Source organism: Accipiter gentilis, chromosome 33 (assembly GCF_929443795.1).
Source record: "Accipiter gentilis chromosome 33, bAccGen1.1, whole genome shotgun sequence".
NCBI classification, from domain to species: Eukaryota; Metazoa; Chordata; class Aves; order Accipitriformes; family Accipitridae; genus Astur; species Astur gentilis.
Window position 1 is genome coordinate 8044802 of NC_064912.1, and position 22584 is coordinate 8067385.

The window sequence follows — 22584 nt, forward strand, 5'->3', positions numbered from 1 at the left end:
AGAAATTACCAAACCCTGAACACTATGGAGCTAGTAAACCAGATTACATTTCATGGTCTATAAAATTCAGAGAACTGTATTTAATGAAGCTTGTCAAAAGCATTTGTAAAACACAGGCCTTATGTGCCTTTTACACGGGCAAATACACTATGGGCAGCATGATTAGGGGAGCTGGGGAGCCTCACAGATGTCATCACAAGGAGCTGCATGTGCAGCTGCTGATGAGCTCAGGTGGCTCATCAGCTGGAGGCCACAGCACAGTTCAAGATAAAATTTCCATACTAATAGATTTTCAGGTGATGTAATTTTAGACTGTAGACTGACTTCATTCTGCTTCACACCTGCTGACTACACAAGCTCCCATCTAATAACTCAGTGCAAACTTTTGCACAGAAACAGCTATTTTTACTTTCTAATAATAAAGCTCTAGAATGAACTGTCTGGTCAGATGGGCTGTTTTTATTTTTTAAGGTAGGTTGCATTGAAATTGAGCTGTCAGATAAACAATAGCCTCATTGTAAATTCCTCTATTTGTAGTATTGTAACAACAAACTACATTCAAATTTGGCTCCCATTCCCACCTCTAAATAAAACAGAAGGAAGCCTGGCTTTTTTTCTACATAGAAGCTTGCTTTTCCTTCTATCTGCAGACTTACTGTAGCTCTATTAAAAAAAAAAAAAATTCCTCTGAAAGTATAAACATGGGATAGTTTAGATCGGAAGGTAAAGTAGTAAAATGTTTCCTAATAAAAGTGTTTCTACTTATGATATAAAGAAATATTTACCTTTTAAAAGCTTAACACCTTATTTGCTGCCAAGTATAAGCCCATGTAATCACAAGGGAGGCTGCTTTGAAAATGTGTTCAGTGAACTTCTTTAGTTTTGCCTACTAATTCATGTTCTCAATGAAAGTGAGGCTTTCTCTCCAGTAAATTTAGTATACCTCTTTGGAATTACATAGCTGTCTCTTCTGTATGGAACTTCTGGTTTTCATCTGTCTGATCTCTTTTTTCAACTATACGTATGTTAAAGAACAAGTGATTTCCTTGAATTGAAGGCCAAGCGTGAAATCAGATGGAGGTGACACTCTTCTCCCTGAAGTCCACTGGTTGAACAGCTATGGTTATTCCTTCCCTGCCATGGCATAACTTCCCTTCCTTCTGATCCTCATCAGTTCTTTCTTATTTGGTTTCTCACCTTGCCAGTCAACCTTATTTCACCCTCAATTTCAGGAAGGATGTAATTGTGCCTGGTCATGGACCAGGTTTAAGTGACCTAACAGGCCATTCCCAATACTATCTTCTAAGGCTTTCCAACTCAAAGCAGACAAAGACTTCTGTTCCTGGTAAAGTTATTATTATAGTCATACAGAAAAGTAACAGTCGAATTTCAAGAAGTAAAATCATCCACATAACTACAATATCTTAATTCGTCTTGATAATTAGAACATCTTCCTTACCTGGGAAATACTCTGTTATACTCCCTACACCCACAAGTATTCTAAACATGTAAATCCTAGCACCCAACTATGTAGTAACTAGGAATTAGAATGCCTTATGAGAAAAACATTGGTAAGACCATGCCCTAAAGGTAAACTCTTTTGGGTCAGACGGGGTACAGGAGTTGGACAAAGTAAATCTGACATACTCTGGCCCACACTCCTTAATGCATACACAGCCACATTCACCAGAGATACCAAACCAGCATCAAAATCCAGATAGCCAAATGTAATGCAGTCCCCAGCAGAAGCTGTGTGACAGGCTTCCTTTAAGCCTCTCTCAAGTGAGGGTCCCCTTCTCCCCATCCCTTTTGACCATTCTTTGTCAGTATGCAGCTTGTTCACTTAATGGTCCATTAGCTAATCTACATCCACATTGAAATTCAATCTTGTCTCATAATAGCATTAAAAAATTAAACAACAACTTTGCTTCCTTGCAAGTGACACAGTCTCCACCCCCATTTTCTTATCCCTTCACTGTTTTCCCTGCAGCTGGGGATTTTCCCTTCCATTTATTCTTGGGTTTGTGTCCCAAAAGAAATGCATAATCTCATCTCATTCAGAGTCAAACAATAAGGGGACAAACAAGCTATACATGCGTAACAGCGGAGCTGTCTCCCAAGCAACGCGGTGAGCATTCCCATAACTTCTTTCCTGGCCCAAAGGACATTTTGTCGGTTGGAATGAGGGATAATAAAGATCCCCTTTGAAATGTATTGTCACACAGAAGGAACACCCTGAAACAGCGAAAATGGCTGACAACCAATCGAACCCTGTGCTGGGACAGGCAAATGATGAATAATTCACCTCTTTTTTAGGCAGTGGCGCAGACAGCAGCCACTTGGGCTAATCTTAGTAATTTACAAAACAAATTTCCCACACATGAAGCCAGTGGGCCTCTTTGGAGACAGAAGTGACATCCCACTGTTACTGGGAAAAAACGTCTACCATTCTTTCAAAGACACTGAATTATGGGCATTCAAAAGAAGGTAGGATCTAGAGAAAGTTTCTCAGGTCCACTGCAGTAATTTCTTTTTGCAACATTTTCCAAGCCGTATGTAGCCCTCTAGTCTGTTCCTAAATGCCATTACATACCGCTGTTACAATGACAGCCACATAGAATTAAGCATGATCACGACCGAAGAGGCTGCTTTTATTCTACATTAGCAAGAACCATTATGGTTATGGTTCTGTTAGCTCTCTATAGCCCCAATCTCCCTAGCATGCAGCTAAAAAAGATGGCAGACTTGCTTATAACTCAGAGGGAGAAACCTATCCCATATACCACCAGAAAGGCCACCTGCTGCTTTCTCCTCAGCCCTGTGCCGAGGTCTTTGTAAGGCTGTGATACCAGGTCAGACTATGACCGCCATTTAATAGGTTGGGAGTAACTGCTAGGTTTGTAATTTATCATAGCTGACTGAAGTTGCCCACTTCAGTTGTTGTGACTGTGATCCTTCTCCACACTGTGTCTTTGCCTTAAGTCTCACGCCACATTACACAAACACCTCTTGTGCTCATTAATCACAGCTAAAGCTAAGAGAAAGGTGAATAGCCACAGTATATTAATTTATAAACAGGCACCACTGGCCTGCAGAGCTGTAATCTAGCAGTGCACTCTTCTCCAGTCCCCACAAAGCCTGTGCTCCATCTCCCAGTATCTGTCTCCCTCAGGGAGGAGACAGGCAGAGCTTTTGTTGTTTGACACGGGACTTAACCTAGACAAAGGAAGGTGAAGTGCCCTCTCCTAGGCTAGGTCTGAAGTTTTTTGTTAACATCACTTGTACCTATGTCCATTTACAGGAGAGATCACATCCCCATTGCACAAGAAATAATCTTGCTCCAAAGTACAAGCAATCTAACAAGACAAGAACATCAGAGGACAAGGAATATATCGGGAATGAGCTGACTGAACTCATCAGTGGCAAATTCATGGAGGCACCAAGGCCAGTTCAGTGCTTTCCCTATTAGACCATACTTGTTCTCTAGTAATATCCTGACCATGAATGACTTAAACAAGAAGTGTGTTTTTCTATTTTCCAATTTACATTTTCTTCGCATTGTTCTATTACCAGCAAAAAACACTCCATCTGAAGGACAATGGGATACGAAGTGCCCTCTCTTTTAGGCCATTGCCCTCAGTTCATCTCAGGTCAGCAATGATTAAGCACCATCATCTGTTGATCCTTCTGTATGTAACAGGTGTTCTTGATAATCTCCAAATTTCACAGAAGATGGGGATCTTCATTTCAAAGACAGTGACAAATACTAACTGATCCAGCTTCTGCCAGTATCAACAAAATTCACAAGACCTGAGCAAGCTAAGGAGACAGGCAGGCCCTCATCTAGAATGATGGTTGTCACAGAAAAAAATTAAGCCACTGCATGTTCCACATGACCAGAATATTCCACCCTATCTTAGCAGCATTCACCAATGAAAATGGTTTACGTGAGAAGAGATTCCCTCTGGACCCAAGCAACATCCCCAGAAAACATGATGGTTATTACTAGAATTCATGAGAAGCACATGTAACCAACCAGCCAAGATCCAGAGGCAAGGGTTTCATGTGCAAACTGTTTTGCAGGGATGAGGCAACAGAAGAAGGACTGCAGAACTCCAATAAACATAGAAACAGCAGCGCTACCAGGGGTAGTATCCCATGCTAAAGCTGTAGAAAAGGGTTTTTACAATTAAGCGTCAAAATTGTCAGTGATAACCCGAACCAGACACTTTTTAGTTTGTTTTTTCCACAGCAAAACAAAAATTTGGAACATTTTCTTTCAGGTTTATTTAGAATACAGTTCAAAATTGCTTTTGCCCAATATTCAGTGGCCATATGACATTTTGACTCTTCAGTTTATTGTTTATATAGGAAAATGACACTTCAAAGCATTTTATCTTTCTATAATTCCACATTTAAAAATCCTCCCCAAAATGGAAGGCTTCAGTATTTCAAAATTGCTGCTCTCCTAGTGTCCTGGTTTCAGCTGGGATAGAGTTAATTGTCTTCCTAGTAGCTGGTACAGTGCTATGTTTTGAGTTCAGCATGTGAAGAATGTTGATAACACTGATGTTTTCAGTTGTTGCTCAGTAGTGTTTAGTCTAAAGTCAAGGATTTTTCACCTTCTCACGCCCAGCCAGCGAGAAAGCTCAAGGGGCACCAGAAGTTGGCACAGGACACAGCCAGGGCAGCTGACCCAACTGGCCAACAGGCTATTCCATACCATGTGACATCACATCCAGTATAGATAGAAACTGGAGGGAGTGGGGGCAGGGGATCGCCGCTCGGGGACTAACTGGGTGTCGATTGGCAGGTGGTGAGCAATTGCACTGTACATCATTTGTACATTCCAATCCTTTTATTATTACTGTTATCATTTTATTAATGTTATCATTATCATTAGTAGCTTCTTCTTTTCTGTTCTATTAAACCGTTCTTACCTCAACCCATGAGTTTTACTTCTTTTACCGATTTCCTCCCCCATGCCACTGGGTGGAGGGGAGTGAGTGAGCGGCTGTGTGGTGCTTAGTTGCTGGCTGGGGTTAAACCACAACACCTAGTCAGCTCTTACCTATTCAGGAGAACTCTCAGACCACAAAGGGCCTTACAAGGAAATGGAGGTTATGTGTAAAAGCTTACCTCAAAACTCACACTATGTGCTAAGCAAAGTTTCCACACTAGTTCAGTCAGTTCTCCTCCAGTGACTTCCCTCTCAGTTTCTTCCCTTTCATAGAGCATGCTGGTCACATACAGATCCTCGGAGTCCACTGGAAAGACATAAGGAGAAAACAGATATCTGGTGGTTGCTGGCCATTTGCTATGTTTAACCCTAAATGCTAGGGGAAAGTTTCTCTCTGAGCCTTTATTTCTAATGTAAGAATCTCTCCAGTCTCAGTAAAGCGAAGAGATGAATATGAATGCCTGCAGTCAGGTTGAATTTAAGAACAAATCAGAATAAAGGCCTAAAGACAAGTGTGACCTGAAAGAAAGAGTTAGAGAAACAAGACAAAGATACTAATAAAAAAAGTCCCACTTTCCATCAATATGCCTTTTACAATGGCCCTGCTACTTTACATTCATCACCCTTTACAATTTTATCTAATCACTCTCTTGGTCCCACACTTCAACCTCCCAAAAACTCTACAGGAGATCTAGGTGCCAAGAAAAATAAATGGCTCAGCTCTTAGCCTCTTCCTGAGGAAGAATATTGTCATCTTATGTCAGCTTAACTATAAAAAAAAAAGTGTTCTAGAAATTTGGATTTTCCTTTTAAAAAAACCCACTACTTAGAAGCACACAAAAAAATAATACAAAATTTTTCTCAACATTTAGAGCTCAACTTTAAAATCTTTCCTCAGGCAAGCCTCCCATTCACTTCAGTAAAATCATTCTCCTAAGGAGAAGCACACAGAGCAAAGAAGGAGAAAAAATTAAAACAGTTCTCAGACACGGCATGTCCTTAGTTCCATTAGGACTTACTTATTTATTTACTTATTAGGACTTATTTAGACTTCATTTGTACACAAACCAGGACTTGTCCACAGGCACAGGAAGGCTGATGCTTTGCGTGCAGGGGGGCTAGGTATTTAAAGTAGGCAAAAAAGAGTTGGCCATTATTGAAATCTATCCTTTGGAGACCCACCCAGCTTTGTTAGAGCAGGCCCCAACTCCCAAAGAGGGGACAGCTCTCAGTAGCCCAGCCTGTGAAAACATCTGCTTTCATATCATTTCATACATTAAAGGAAATATCAGGTGCAAAGAGTTCTTGCAGGCAAGGCACAGTCCCAAGATTTTTCGAGGAAATAAATTTACTCTATTTTAGCACAAACATCATGTTACCTTTTTTGTACAGTGTCTCTGTTTCCACTTGAAGGAGTTTCAGCAAACACTGTGTCTGCGTCTTTGCCCCACTGCCCTTCTGAGAGAACACTGTAACAACATTGGACTCAGCACATTTGGCCTCTGCCAGGACTCCAGCCTTAATGCTCTGAACACATTCCAGTTTGGAGGACAGGATCTGCTGCTCAGACTGAGAAGAACAGATACTTCAGGTAAAGTATCATCTTGATCATCTGTGTCAGCCTGCCCAATCCTTTCTCTCCCAACTTCTCAGAGGATTCCAGTTCTGTGATACAGTGTGAAGTCTCTTGTCTAGACCTTTGACAGAGCCCAGCCTGTGGAGGTTAATACGCTCTTTATTTTTCGTCTAATTTTTTCATCACTGAAATGCAACTGGTACTAACTTTCAGTGACAAATGGTCTCAATTCATTTCAGTTCACAAAGCATCAGTGTTAAGCAGATCTTTTTGGTCAGCAGAGTTGAAAAAAGCAAAAGGCTGATAAATTATGACTAGCTAGTACAATACATGAAAGAAGTAATATTCACCTAATAAAAACAGCACAAGATACAAACATGGACTGTATTTGCCATGAACAGTGGAAAGCTGGAAGTTTGGCTCTTAGAAAAGCTTCTATCCTTCCAAAGTTTTCTGCAAATAACAACTTTCTTTGCATCATGTATTTTTCTTATCCACATCTCTTATTCCTCTCTTTTACACTCTACTTTCAGTTTACCACTATAACATATTTTAATGACAGAGTTTAATCCAGGCACCTAACAACCCCTTGCATTTACACTATAATGTTCATCAACTACAATGCAAATCTGCATTATAAAGAAATTCCATGAATAACAGGCATTACAGGGACAATAATATTCATCTTTTTTTGCTGCTAATGATTCAAGTTTGAGCAGACACACACAAATACAATTGAGCATAAATGACTATTCAAAAATGTTTTCTTTTACATTATGAATCTTCAAAGAAATTAAAAGGCCCTGTGGAAGAATCAGTGTCATTCCCCAACACTTACCGACATATGAGGTAGAACAACAGACTGCACAGAAGTAAAACCAGAATACCGATGAGAGCAGAGGTTTAAGTCCCTTGTCTTGACAAGAACAGGACCTTTTCGCTGATACCTGGTTGGGCATATTCCCAGAACATCCACCTAGTAACAAACGTACAGTGTTGAATCACACATGTGCACATACAATATAAGCAGGTATTACAATTAATTCTTATAATTGCTTTGTTGTAATAACAATGCAACAGAGATCTAAATTCTGCCTTGCAGGACACTGGCTTCTCCACAAAAGCCATGGAAAGGCAAATCATTTTAAAGACCTTGGTCAAACTTTATAATAGCCAGAGTTTGTTGATTTGTTTAACTTCACTGTGTTATTACGAATCAGACCATTTACAGACATGTGCTTTTTCATTTAATATTTTGTGGGTTTGCAGGGAAGCATTAATTCAGAAGAGCATTTCTACTTAGAAGAAATGTAATTACATGTGGGTGTCCCAAGACTTATTGCAGAACATCTATTTAAGCACTGATATGTAGCAATAGCATGAGAATGAGGTAGTGCACATCATGCTGAAGGACAATCTAGAGACTGCTCTTCACAACAGAAGTAGTGCAGCCATTGAGGTATCTCAGCTGCACTCATGCAAACACACAGGTGACAGTGTGGTACTCTGGACTATAATTTCAGTGTAACACAGCAGAACTTGAGCTTAAGTATTAGGAAAAAAAATTAAAAATTGCAAAGAGCTCTGAGAAGCCTCATCTTAAAGCCTCCTGAAATTAATGAAAAAAGTCATGATGAATAATCATGAATAATGAATATTGTATTTTCCCCAGAGAACGGGTAAAGCACAAGCCCTGGTGTTACAACTCCTCAGAGAACTCTGCAATACATAGCTTTTCCTCAGGTAACCAAGTAGGGGATTCTAACCCTCAACAGGAACACAAATTATAGGTAATTTCATAACATCCACTACAAAAAGCAATCAGATGACCACCACTGGCTGACCAGTCACCAAGTGGCACAAACCTTTAGTTATTTACAAAGGAGTAGACTTAAGGTGTGCAAGGGCTAACAGCCACCCTAGAGCACGACTCTACCAACGGTCTCACCTCTTCAATGACTGCACTAGCAGTGGATGCTTGTGACGTCTGCAGGACACTGAGAATGCCTCGCTTTATGTTCAGTGCCCAGGTCTGTTCACTCCTCACAGGACAGAGCTTCAGAACTTTCCCATCATGGAAAGAAAAACGAAGAGGATGCTGTTCTAGTATTTTCCTGCAATAAAATAGTTTACAGTTTCTTGCTTCGAACAGTGGCTACAAGTCGGTTTATGACATTAGACTCAGATTTTCTGAACGCCACAATGGATCTGTCTTATTCTGTATCTCCATTCTTTATAGCAAGTTTCTATTCTTCATGAATTCACCCTGACCCTAAGAGCCCTTAAAAAACCAAACAAATGAAAAAAACCTATCAAGATAATCGCAGCATCTTCGACATAACTGTAACACTTAATTAAGTCAACTCCTGCTAAATTCTTTACAAGTAATTAGATTTAATGGCAACAATCCTTGTTTGATGTAAGAGAGAAATTCCATTTTATGATTCAGGGTGCCTTTAGCGTTGGTAAGCATGTCTTAACTGCAATGTAACTGCATGTACTCTTTATCATTCCTCTTCAGCTGTGATACACGCAAGAACAACTGCTTTCCAATCAACCCACATCTTCCTGCTCTACAAGGTGTACATACTTGGGCTCTATCCCAAAGTTATCCCCCCAGTCCCTATTGTCAGTCCACTCTCTGATTGCTTTTGCTATCTCAGATTGAGAGTACAGTGTTTTCTACTTTTGCAAGAGATCACTTTCTAACATTGATTTTCACTCCTAATATAATGTACTTTAATCATGTATTTCCCATCTAAATGGGGAAAAATAAGCCATCCAAAGGAAGAATTATACAGTAGCCCAATGGTCAGCTCCCATACAGGGAGATACACAGTTTGTCTGCACATTAACTGTGAAACTAACTGTTCATCTAATCAACCAGGTCACAAAGACATTGTAAGAGGAAAACTTTTAATGCGCCAACACCTGGATAAAGTCTTTCCAGGAGAAGAGATTGTGTACATGCGATAAAGGTTTCTGAACTCCTAGGCAACTGTGGCTGCATTTGTTACTATCTGTGGAAATTACATGCATGTTCAGAGGACAAGCTAGACCACTGTATATTCACAATAGGCTGAGGGAAATGCTAATAAGATTCACTCGTCTGAATAATTATTTTCAATAGCCAAGCTTCACTGAATGCTTTCTTTGCTACCTCTATTTTTTGGCTTCTCTGTAAAGAAAAAAAGACACAACTACTCTTACCTCTATGAAAATCCTACAAATAACTTCACAGAAGATGTGCCTGTACTCTGATTTGAACTCTGATACTGCTACCCATTCTGTGGAACACAAAGCTATTCCTGAGGAATATAAAAAGCAATGCTTTTACTCCAAACCTGGTCTTTTTGACCCTTTGAATTGAGCCAAGTAACTCAGTTCTCCGCGTCATTTAAAGGCTGAGAATCCAAGTAGCAGGACAAAGAGGAGGATTACAAGGCTGAGCTTAATCAGACAACAGAACTGCTTTTTTTTGATGCCACAAGAAGCATCAGCTCTCTGGGAAAATACCAGACCTCTAGTTTGAAGAGACCTTTTTGTACAGGCATCTTCACTAGACTCTATACCTCTGCAAGCCAGAGGGAAACACACTGACATATGTTATGAATGAGCTACTAAAAACAAAAACATAAAAGGAAGAAAATTACATTAGACAAATAAATGTAGTTTAAATATCCTGGAAGAAAAAAACCAATGTTTTGCATCATGAGAACCCTCCAAACCAAGAACTTCTGAAATGTACTTCAAAACTCAAGTCTGTACAAGTAACAATCGCAACTCAGAGAACTAGTGAGTGATCCATACATGCTGCTAGCCAGCTAGAGGCCTGATAATTTGTACCCAGAGTAATTTTAATTGTCCACTCTCTGAAAGTTTTTACAAACAAAGGGATGAAAATTAGGTTCAAAAAAACCTTTTTGGACCAAATGCCTCCAATTTTGTTGATGGTCCTCATATCTTGATCCTTGCTTTAAAAAAAACCAACAAAACGCACCAAGACAAAACCCAACTAAAATTAAACAGAGGATGAAACAGAGTGAACAATGTCCAGTCAAGCTGCTGCTAAGCCATATAGCTTCAAAAAACCAAGAACTAGACCAGATTAGAAGTTTTTCTACCTTAGACTGTCCATTTCCTTCAGAGGCTCCTCTCTGGATGCAAAAGTTTTCTTAATCTGTACATCTTGCACCTAGGAGCAAAGATTATAGAGCAACAAGTATCATTGTCAATAGAAACTTGTGGAATTTGTGACACAAGGATATCTGCATAGAATGCCATACATAGACTATGAAAAAAGGCTCAGTGTTGCAAGCAACACAACTCCAATAGCCACACCTTCAGGTTGCATTTCTGAGATGGTTTCCAGAAATTTCTTCTACAAAGAAGTTTCACTCACTATTAAATACATTTTATATGGCACTATTATATCTCTTTCATTTTCAAGCCAGAAGCAATCACCTACTCCGGAGTAAAGTCAGAGCTGGGATAAACCTAAGTCCTTTCTACTCCAGTTGAGAAGCAAAACGTGTACCCATCTCAGTTGACTCCTGAGACTATCCCTGGTAAAGTTCTCAGTATTCAGTAGCCATTTCATAGCTTACACTGAATTCAGAGGAAAAAATGCACTTAAATTCATTATGGAATTTCATAAAGTACTTGCAATTTGGCTGGTTGTAGTAAGAAGTGTTCTTAAATGGTAGATCAAAAATGGTGGCTCTCTGCCCCATTTTAAGTACAGCACAGATTGCAACTGTTAGTAATCTTTTTTCTTAATATCTTCCACTTTTTTATAAAGACAAGCATTCAACTACATATTGGTTTGCTTATCTTAGGAGGTCTCAAATTAAGATAAAGAGCTGGAAGTTGGGGAATCCAGCCACTGATATTGCAAGGCAGAAGAGAGTGATTCAGTCTGAAGACAGCACCCAAATTCTCATTTTTCATGTAAAATCACAGGACCACCAACCAGTTAATTTTATACATATGGCCATGTTAGGACAGGGATAACTACCCTATTCTTCATTGGCCTCATGTATATGTGTATATAGTACACACATGTCAACCCCCCACAGAACCCATGAATTATCCCCTCTGTTAACCAGAAGGAAAACCAAGGCAGATGAGAGACGTTTATTTTCCATGCTCCTGCTAAAGCACTGTAGTTCTCAAACTGGCCTACCGCAGGGCTCACCCCAGGAAAAAGTCTGTAATTTGAAACTGGCCTGTTGCTCTTGTCACTGACAGAGAGATCTCCTGTCGAGATCAATGGAGCACTACAAGACTGAATTTTACACTAGGCTAGGAACAGCACCAATCCAGCACATCATACACGTTTCTCAAGTTCTCTTTAAAGCACTTGCTACTTTTAAATTACTGTTACAGATATGAAAGTGCTTAAAAATAAACCAAGTTCCTTTAAAGGGGACTAGCTTCATCTCCAGTTCTGCACTTCATGTGACAAAGCAGTGAAACTGCCATGCCACTTAGGAAAGAAAATTTGTTTAATCTGTCATTTAAAACTGGCAAATACTTAATTTGAAGCCATGTCACATCAAAGCAATTCTGCAACTCTAATTATGAGATCCGTAATTGAACTGGCTTTTAATTACAAGAAAAATGAATGTTTTAAATGTAGCACTAATCCCAAAGAAAGATACAGTCTCATGTCAACTCATCCCAATCGCTCCAACAACTATGACAATACTCACTTTCAAAACCATCTGGCAATTCCCCAGTACCTCAATGATCACTGTGCTCTCCAGAGAGATGCCACTGCTTTTGTAAATACTTCCCTGCAGGAAAGTGTTTGTGACTGCTGAATACTTGTAGCTGTACCTAGCTCTTCTGGGGGAGTACGATGCACTGTGTCCTAGAAACAAACAAAAAATGGGTTTTTTTAGTCTATTAGGCTTGCCCCTCCCCCTATTTTTTTTTTTTCTACTTTTTAATCTTTTGGCCACTGTAATCAGCTAAACAAGGGGCTGAATATTCAGAATGTTCCTTTCCCACTTGGACTTACCATTGAAAGAACTGGGTTTCTGAAAGCACCTTGCATGCTAGCGATAACTCATGTATGGAAGGTGAAAAGAATAACCCTCACTCCTATGCACATAACCTCACAATTTCCATCGAGGCAGGAATCTAATTTCCAAGAGCGGAAAAGGAGGGCAATGCATTTATGGCATGATGCTCTTTCGATACCTTTCAGAGAGCAGCAAAGCAGGACCTTTGCAACAGCAAGATGAAAAGGATCTGCTGATGCATTCAGTGCTTTTCATGCCCATTCTATGAGCTACACATATGCAGACAAACTAAATTACATGTTTTTTAAGTCAAGAACTCTGGTTCTGAAAGCCTGCCTGAAAAAATTCAGGCTGAGGAAGAGAAAGCATGGGAAGACAAGGATTATTTGCATGAAGACATTGTATTGACCTGGCAAGTGTCCATGGGTAGCACTGTCTTCTAGTGAATACAATGTGAGACACCCTCATGTGTGCTACATGGTCTCTGTATTCCTCTAATCAAAGGAGATTCTCTTCTAGACCAGGTGATAAGAATTAACTCTGAAAGGATGAGAAGATCAGAGTCATAATACCTTCAATGCCATGTGTTTTGGTGACTGTGGTGTCTGAGATTGTAACAAATACAGTATTTCTAAATGGTAAGAAATCAGGGTATGACCTTAACTGGGACCACTGAAGTGCAGAAGAGGGAAAATTCAAAGAAAATACTCTCCCTTCCCTCAGATGAAGAAGACAACACCTAGGAAAAATGACCACTGCAGCTCCCATAATGCAGAACTGCTTTTTCTCTGCCTTACAGTGACACTGCAATACTAGAGCACTTTCAATGACAAAGCCACACAGAGATGAAGTAATGTTGAACAAATGAAGGGTGTTTGAGCCACACTCTCTGAGTAGGTAGCTAAGAGGCCAGGAAAAGATCTCCTTGGGAGCAGAACTTCCATGTGCTCCCCTTGCTGTTACACTGAAAAGCAATTTTGCACATTGAAGTACTTGCTGGCAATGTAAATAAGTTACAAACTGCGCCTCAAGCCATTCAACCAAACCTTTCCAGGTCAGTTCAAGATGCTGTCTTCCCATCTGTTCCTTTACAAAATGTAAGTTTTGTGCCTGCCTACTGAAGAAGTCATCTTTCTTCATGCCTGTTTCAGTATGAAAGGAGCTAACACCGGGTACTGGAAAAAAAGACTCATACATGGCTGGGTTTTGTCCTGCACTGATTTAGTAGTTTGCTTAGCTCTCATGTCTATGAGTTTTCTGAGTTCACAGAATGCGAACTCTTGGCAGGTCTGGGCCTGGTAAAGCTTTGTGGAACTTCCCTGCTACTTCCATGAATGCTGATCACTCAGACCTAAGTATCATTCTTCTAAGAACACAACACCCCTGCTGAAGAGAAGGAAGTTTTCAAATTCCTCCTTCCTTATCACATACAAGGCCTGAATACAGTCTTGTTTTACTCACCTACACAGTCTGCAGAACAGGAAGCTCCGTAACTTAAACTCTCCAAGGATCCTGCAACAAAAGGTAAGATAATACAAAAGCACTGAAAATTTGTGTGTAGCTCAGGACAGATGTGCTGCTTTTCAATTACAATGAAATAACTGAAACCAAAGCATGGCCCTCAAGAAAAAAAAAAATAAAATCCATGAGAGTTTTGCTACTAATTATACAGGGACAAGACTTTGCTTTTGCCCCTTTCCACACATCTGTACCACACAAGCACATACATAAAGGAATGACATGCCTTAGTGTATTTGAGGTAGGTATGGAAATGCAGCAATACCATGGATTACCAAGCAAATTAAAAAAAGGCATTCTTAATCCAAGAAAGAAATACAGGTTTTATACACCACACTTCTTCACATCCACAGGCTTTTAACTTTATTGCAGTTAGGGAAAATTTCTACTTAGCTAAGATTTTATTGCACATGGCCATTCCAGAAATCATAACTATCATTTAAAGCAGGGTAAGAACAAGCTTTACTGCCCCAGAAAAACTTTTCCAGCACCAGCACAATAAGGAACACCTAAACATCACAACTCAAGGGTGGCAGTTGGTTAAGACACCCTTTAAAACTGGAGAGCCTGTTCTCCAACATGAATTTCATTCAGACTTTGGCTGGGAGGGCAGCAAATTCACAAGGATGCAGAACACGCCTATACCACACAGATGGAATTGCTTGAGATTCACATTGGCATGAACAGGGGAAACAGTTAGGGCTGCTACGTACAGAGCCTCCATTCCTTCTCTTCACTCTGTGTGCACACATCTGCACAGTAAACTAGTAAGACTCTCATTCTAATGCTGACACTGAATGACCTTAAATAAGCCTAGCAAAATTACATCCATCAGTTATTGCAACCGCTACTAAACAATATAAAAGTCCAGGATGAACTGGAAGAAAAATTCTGTTTTCACAAAGAAGAAAAGCAACAGGGAAATTTTTAGGGTATCTATCTCCTGTGCATCACTGTGATTGCCTCTACAAGCATGATGACTGGGCACTCAAAGGGCTAGACTGATAGAAGTTGTGCTTCAGCACATGAAATAAAATCATTGCAGATTGCTTTCACCCCTGGGAAATACACAGGTACTACGTTGAAGAGTGGCTGTCCTGGCCTACTGGTCCCTATCTCTTGAGAACTTCTGTGATGAAACTTGAGCTGAATTGCAGGAAGTTTGAGACAGGAGCCGCATGACGGACACATGTCAGATGCAAGTTCCAGGACCTAATCCTGCACTTCTAACATTCCCCAGCACTCAACTCAGCAAGTTACCCCAAGTCCTAGATATCGATAGGAACGTGCACATAGCAAAATCAGTCAGATCACAGCTGCTCATATACACTGCAGTGATAGACAAGGAACAGCCAAAATCAAATACGTGATCCTGCTGCACTTCAATACATGGCATTTGTATGTACCATAGTGAATGAAAACGCTACTTTATTAATAAACCATGTATTACATTATTTAATTAGTATTAAAAACATTCAGCCCTAACTTGCCACTATTGATAAATCTTTCTTAAAAATAACTCCCACAAGAAGCTCAATAGCAAGTATAATCGCCCCCAACCTCTATGCTATACTGTATGCTAATGAACCTCCCTGTTAAGTGGTAACTAACATCCCTGTGTTGCTCAGCTTTGTCTTCCACTGGAGACAGAAGTTAAAAGAGCCTCTTTATTCTGGTTCTCTGCTTTTGGATGTTTTATATATGCTATATACCTGCAGGAAATGCTCTTGTCAAACTACAACATTTAAAAATCCACATTTATACTATTTATTTGAACCATATTTTCCCTTCTCTTAATCCCTTTTTTGAAATGTCAAAATTATTGGCAGGAGGAAAGAAGGGAATTCACTAGTTTTGGAACAAAAATAAGAGGTTTTTGCTTCAGCACCCACTCAAGCTTATATCCATTTTTATTCCCAAGTTAAAATTTAAGTTTCTGGAGAGTAGAATTACATTTTTCTTTAAAAGGTCTTAACCCCACATTTATATTTTCCTCCCAACAAGTGCTCCTTTTTATTTTGCAGAATTAATTCTCTGTATGGAACTTCAGATTTTACCTTTAAAATGTATGAATAACATGTTATTTTCAAACTTAGTCTAGTGCGACAGATACGTGAAAAACTAGAAAACTTTCTAGCATAGAGAGACCAGGTCATGTAACATATGAGAATTATCACTCAACTATTAATTTTTATAAATATACCTATCTATACATAAACCATATGCATTAACTTTAACATTCCAAACACACTGCACGTGGAAAGAAAGAAATACACTTCTCAGTTTCCATGGGAGAAAAAAAAAAATTATCCCTAAGTATCTAGTGAATCAGGTAAGAAATGGGCTATCTAGCTCACCCTTTTCTTTTAAACAGTGGGAAAAGGTAGTGTTAAGTTAATGGCTTTTAACCAAGAAATCAGTACAACTTATTCAAGACCCTTAAAATAAATATGGTAAGACAAACTTGGAAAATTAATATCTCTTATGTAGCATCAGATTTTTAATATGTTGAGCACACCTCTCCAGGACCATATTTAAGAGCTCTTTCAGTTCCTGTGTGAATGCTGTGCTCAGAATTTTTAAATGTGCTTATCACAGACAGATAGTGTGGTAGGCTGAGCACCCTGGACAATCAGGCACTTTGTTAACTTTTTTAAGGTGCCTAAATTTAGAGTTTCTGCTCCTTCCTTTGTTCTTTTTAAATTTTAAAATTTCTTCCAGAATTTATTTTGGTTCTAGAAACAGCATGCACTTATCTCTTTCCAGTTGACAAGAGTAACAAAGGACCACATCGTTGACATTTCATGATCTATTCACGCTTTTCAGAATCCTTTATCTGCCAAATACCAAAGTGAGCATGATTTTAGAACGCGATACTAACATGTTATTTTCAGGTGAAACAAGGAATTGACTGGCACAATCTAGCTGTTTCCGTTGCTTTCCCTAGTAACGCTGAAGGAAGATGCGCTATTTAACTGCACTCCTTCACAGGTGGGGTGCCCTCCCACCTGCCCAGTACCACCCAGAGAGCTCACTAAGGCAAATCGCTACGCTACACTGAAAATCAAGACAAAGCTGCTACAAGAATTACCGCAAACCTACAAGTTGTAACATAATTTACAGCACCTCAGAAGTTTTGCTAGTGAGATCATTCATTAGCAGAAGTATTTTGCACTGAGAGAGATCAATCTTAGCAGAGGAAAAAGTTTCTTCTACTTACTCCCTGAAGCTCCTGCCACAACACCACAGAGCAAAATGACGGTGTGCAGCCCCATGGCCATCGAAATCACCTCCTCAGCCCACAAGCTGACAAAACCACATCAGTTCTCCTCTCAAAGGCACCTCTGAGCCAGGCAGTGAAAGAAAATTTCCTTCACAAAGCAGGGGCTCACTATTTCAACTCCGCTCTTCCAGCCAGAGGAGGGGCTCTGGCAGGGCAGCCTGCAGAGGGGAGGGTGCGCGTGTGTAGTAAAGGGGAGAGATAGACACACACAAACATTTATCCAGTCTCCAACAGCATTTCAGCCTTTTTGCAAAAAAAAGGGAGAGAAATTAACCTATTAGAAATTCCACAAAATTGCAAGGAAAAGAAATTAAGTATACCGCACGACAACATATCAAATGCTCAGAACAATCCTATGCAGTAAGTTTAAAACAAATAAATAAATTTTAAAATCACCCTCGCAATCATTCCCTGCAAAAGCACACAGGATGAAAGCAAAAGCTTTGGCGCTGAAGGCAAGGTGCTTCCGCTGGGAGCAAGAAAGTTCACAGGAGGCAGATCATCCCTTCAACCAAATTCGCAAACCTAAGATGGATGAAATCTTGCATGAATACACAAAATCACTAAAATACAGTCCTTCTGGTAGCAATCAGGTTTTTACAACATGAGAGACATAGGTCTTCCAGGGTTCACTGAACTTGTGATAAAGACCTTCCACTCCTGCTTTTGAGGGAGATTCACCATCTACCTCCTGTTCTACTGACTCATTCTTCTGGAACTGGGGTTCTCCTCATACAGCTGCCCTGGCAGCCTATGGCCCTGTTTACTCTTCACACGTAAAAGGACTGATGATCACCTATGCCACAGAGATGTTGCCAAAACTCGGTTACACTTGCACACCAAGACCTTCTGAAGGAAGCTGCTGTGGACAGGCAAAGATTTATTTTCTCCTGCTGCCATGTCTTAATCTGCTGTAAGCCTCTCTGGTTTACCCTGAGCTACTGTTTACTTCAAACGAGATTCACAAGTAGAAATCATAGACAACAATCCCAGTCACCAGTACTACTCTCCCCCTCCAAGGTTGTGTTGTCATAGCCTCTTGCCTGAACTTACTTTCTCCATCAGGTAACATCTGCTCAGTTCAAAATGCTTACAAATTTTACCTAAAGGGAAAGCAACTTCTCACATGTGTTTTGCATAGATCAATGACCAAAGATGATGAGAGAGAGCAAGTCTAAAGAGTTAATAAAAAATTCCATGCCAAAAGCTGGGCCCTTTTATCAAAACCCCAGATCTACCAAATACCAACCTCAGGGACAGCTCAGGTCTGAAACTGAATTAAAAAAACCCCAAACCTTACAGATTACCTACGACCAACCCAAAGTGGTAAATCAGAAAGCTTTCTTCCATCTCCATGGTGATTTTTCAGAATATTCTAATTCTGAAACTGCTTCAGAGATTTCATTGTGGAAATCTTGCAACTTGCTGGGTTTGCTATTTTTAGACTGCTGAGTTCCTCAGTCTTGTATTTGTTCTAATTTTTAATTTTAAGATTACAGCTCAGCTGGGCATAGTACATGCTCCGTACGTTATCCTGCAGACATTCAGCTCTTGGTGTACTATCAGCAATATGGATAGAGGCAGGTAAGTTAATCGCTGGGCATGAATATAAAACCATGATGAATTTACCAGAAAATTGCTATACTGTGACAATTCTTTTCTTGAGTCACTACTATTGCCTGTTCTCCACAGCAGCCTGACTTTTAACTGTTTATATAGTAAGATTTTTCAACACATTTCACATAGCTATTGCAAAATAACTTAAAAAGCATAAAACTTATACTGAAGTCAGTGGGAATACCAAAATTGGAATTATAGGGAATTTTTGCCTTATCATGACTCTCTTAAGAATGGCATAGCCCAACAGCAACAAGTTACAAGCAGTGTTTGTGTACTGAGCATTTGTAGCCCTACCCTCATGTTAATGAATTTGACACTTTATAGTAAGTTTTCCACTTAGTTTATGTTAACTTCATGTACGGCACCAATGCCTGCAGTCAGCAAAGTACATAAATAGGTGCTTAATTTTAAGCATAAGCACAGCCCAAAAATTAAGCATGTGCTCAAATCTAAATGCTTTCTTGGAACAAGGCCATTTTATTAGTCATCCCATCCCCTACTCAAACACCAGAAGGTCTTTCAGAAACCTTTGTTCTCTAAATAGCTAGATTTCCCTTAGAGCACTGTGGGTGGGTTTCTAATTAAAAAAAAAAAAAAAAAAAAAAAAGAAAAAAAAGAAAAAAAAAGAAAATTACTCAAATTTTCTCTTTCAGCTACATTTTTAATTTTCACCAAGAATAGTTCAAGGAGGTCACAGGCAACTCCTTTCCCACAAGGAAGCAGCTTTAGAAAAGAGGGTGGCCAGGAAAGGTTGTATGAACTACACTAAGAGACAGTCTGTGCCCAAAGTCCCTGAAACAAAGCAGGGTCTAACCAGATGGACCAAAAATGTCAGACCTGCTCCCAAGACTGCAGCACACTACATTTTGAGATGCCTCAGAACGACTGTGCACGTGCAGACCAACAACACTGCATGTATGTCTTATCACGTGGCAAGACAGCCGCCTTCTAAGAGGTTACGTAATAGGCATCCCACTAAGAAAACTGGACTCTTCTGATGATCTTTTTGACAAGGTGCCATAGTTTAGTAAAAGATGTGTTTTATAGCTTTAAGACAAATACTTAGCTACAGATATTAGCATTTCAGTCACAATTTCTAGAGTAACAACATTTTCATGCAAAAGTGTCATAGAAGAAGGGTTCTCTTTAAGGATTAGAAAACAAACTTTCTCAAAAGATTCAAGAGGGATCAACACTTCATTTGTAAATGTTGGATATTAATGTGCTTTTATATATATATATATACACTTCATTTTAAGCACAAGCAATCTTGTTAAATGTAAAAGATCAAATAAACGCAGACACACGACACATGGTTAAGCGGAGTTAAGAAAAATTCAAATGTCTGTAAGAACAGAGCAGCAGCTATTCAGAAGCTTCCATCAGAAGTCACCAGTATCCTGGTGTCTGAGAGCTGGACAGGTCTGGCCTCAGACATGAGCACAACCAGCGTGTAGCCGAGTCTCTCCCTTTCCAATACCAAAATGAGGATCAACAGCCAGCAATAACACTGTGAGCCACAGACTGAATATTGACATAGAAGATCCATGCAAAATAACAGATACAGTAGATTTCTGCGTAAAAACATTACTTACAGAATGGGTTATGTGTCAACATATTATGAGACTCACAGGTCAGGCTCACATTCAAACTCCGATTCAGGCTGTGACCCCAAGGTATGTTATATATGGAAAGGACTGCTGGAACAGAGAAGCTTGAGGATTTGGGCTTTGGCTTGGAGAATGAAAGCAGAATTCAATGTTATCTAGTAACTGCATCTGATTTTCTATTTTGTTCAAATTGCCTTGCTCTGCTTTTTCAGTTACAGCTGTAAATCACTTTCCAAAATAATCAAATTTGCAATTTAATTTCAAGTTTTAGCTTTGCGGCTTCCTATTTCTTAGGGAAGGAAACTATGTTAATAAAAAGGGAGAAAAATATCTTATTGTAGGCATACGAGCACACTCCAGAATATATAAATCTCAGCTTGCTCGCATCTTGATGATTTCATATGCCAAAGAACAACGATATTCACAAACAAAACTCCAGGGCTTTCTTGTAAAAAATATTTCAAAAAGCTTTTTTCAGTATATCACAGATTTTGGGCCCTTTGTACTGAAACTTCTAAGTTAGGAATTAAATGCCTGATTTACAGTAGACTCTTAAATGCACGCTCAAGCCAAATCTTTCAGATAAAACAGGGCGTAACATTAGCATCCTATGTACTTGACTAACTTCACTCATGCGATTGGGTTGGTAAGTGCAGGATGCGGTCCAAGACTGAAATACAAGCTCAACATCTTTTAAGCATTTTTTTCCTACGTCCCCCCAGAAGAGTTTTTTCTAAAGAATCAAAACACCACCCCCAAAACAGGCAGACAAAGAACCTCCCAAAGAGAAATTTCCACCATGGTGCTGTCCTAGACAATCTTAAAATATCGAAGAAAATCAGGCACGTGTGCTGCGAACACGCTTGTTTGGTGACACGCAGGAGACCGACGCTGGCGGTAAGTCTGCAAGAAGTATTCATCCGTTTCACTGGGCGTTGCACTCAAGCTTGCAAAATGAATTTAATGAACAATACCATCTAGCACACAACGCAGCAAGGATGTCCACGGACACCCAAGAACTCCACACTACTACTACTACCAGGAGCACCTGCGCTTTAACGAACTGGTAAAGCCCGTCCCGTGAAGACCCCGCGGGTTCTTTTAAATCACCGCTGTTACAGAACCCACGTCTAACCCCAGCAGCCAGGAGCGGGCGGGAAGCGCCCTCGGCCGCACACTCGCCCCCCTCAGCGCCAGCACCCCCGGGATGGCGGCGGGGGCTCCGGCGGCCGCCGCGGAGCCCGCCCAGCGCCGGGGCCGAGGGGCGCCCGCTCCCACCCGCCTCCGCTGGCGGCCACTCGTCGCCTTGGCCGATGTCACCGGTTTGGGGCCTGGAACGAGACCCGGGGGGAAACCCGCCGGAGCAGGGAAACCCTCACAGGACAGAACGCTTCCCGGGGCGGCGCTGCGGGGAAAGCCTTCCAAATACATTATTTCCCTGGAAGGAGAAACCCAAAAAACCCCGAACCAAAAGCCGACGAGCACTTTGCGACGCTCTCCAGGCCGTTTACTGAGAGGAACTCAACCGACGAAGGGGCCGCCCGCCTTCCCCGGGGCTGCGGCGGCGGACGCCGCCCGCCCCACAGCCTCCCCGGCGGACCCCGGCCGCCGAGGGGAAGCCGAGGAACCCGCCGCACGGCGGAGGCGAGGAAGCGCCGCGGCGAGGAGGAGGGAGGGCCGGGCCGCCTCAGCTTCGGCCGCGGCTCGGCCCGGCCCGGGGCGAGGGGGCGGCGGCGGCGGCGGCGGCCCTGCCGCGCGGGAGCGCCCCCTGGCGCCGGCCCCAGCAGCAGCAGCAGCAGCGCGGGCCGAAGGGAGCGCGGGTCCCGCAGCCCGCTGCGCCTCGGGGCGGCCGCCCGGCCCTCCACCGCCGCCCCTGTCCTGGGAGCCGTGCAGGATGGATCCCTCTCGACCACCCCGGGGGCAAAAATGCTTCAGCGGTAGGTCGGGCAGAACGGGAGCAGCGCGCCGAGGGCGAGCCCCAGGTCACC

The 22584-nt window shown here is 41.1% G+C and overlaps 1 protein-coding gene across 1 annotated transcript in view; it reads right to left on the reverse strand.

Annotated features, from left to right (window-relative positions):
- The window catches only part of LOC126034221 (uncharacterized), a 104622-nt gene extending 87255 nt beyond the window's left edge, over positions 1-17367 (reverse strand). Inside the window, exons 1-8 of the mRNA XM_049791672.1 lie at positions 17304-17367; positions 14027-14077; positions 12251-12411; positions 10661-10731; positions 8485-8650; positions 7375-7512; positions 6340-6529; positions 5140-5267 (exon numbers count right to left, since the gene is read on the reverse strand). Coding sequence (XP_049647629.1) covers positions 5140-5267; positions 6340-6529; positions 7375-7512; positions 8485-8650; positions 10661-10731; positions 12251-12411; positions 14027-14077; positions 17304-17364 — 966 coding nt within the window. The 5' untranslated portion in view covers positions 17365-17367. The remainder of the gene's footprint in view (positions 1-5139; positions 5268-6339; positions 6530-7374; positions 7513-8484; positions 8651-10660; positions 10732-12250; positions 12412-14026; positions 14078-17303) is intronic.
- Between the last annotated feature and the right edge of the window lie 5217 nt (positions 17368-22584).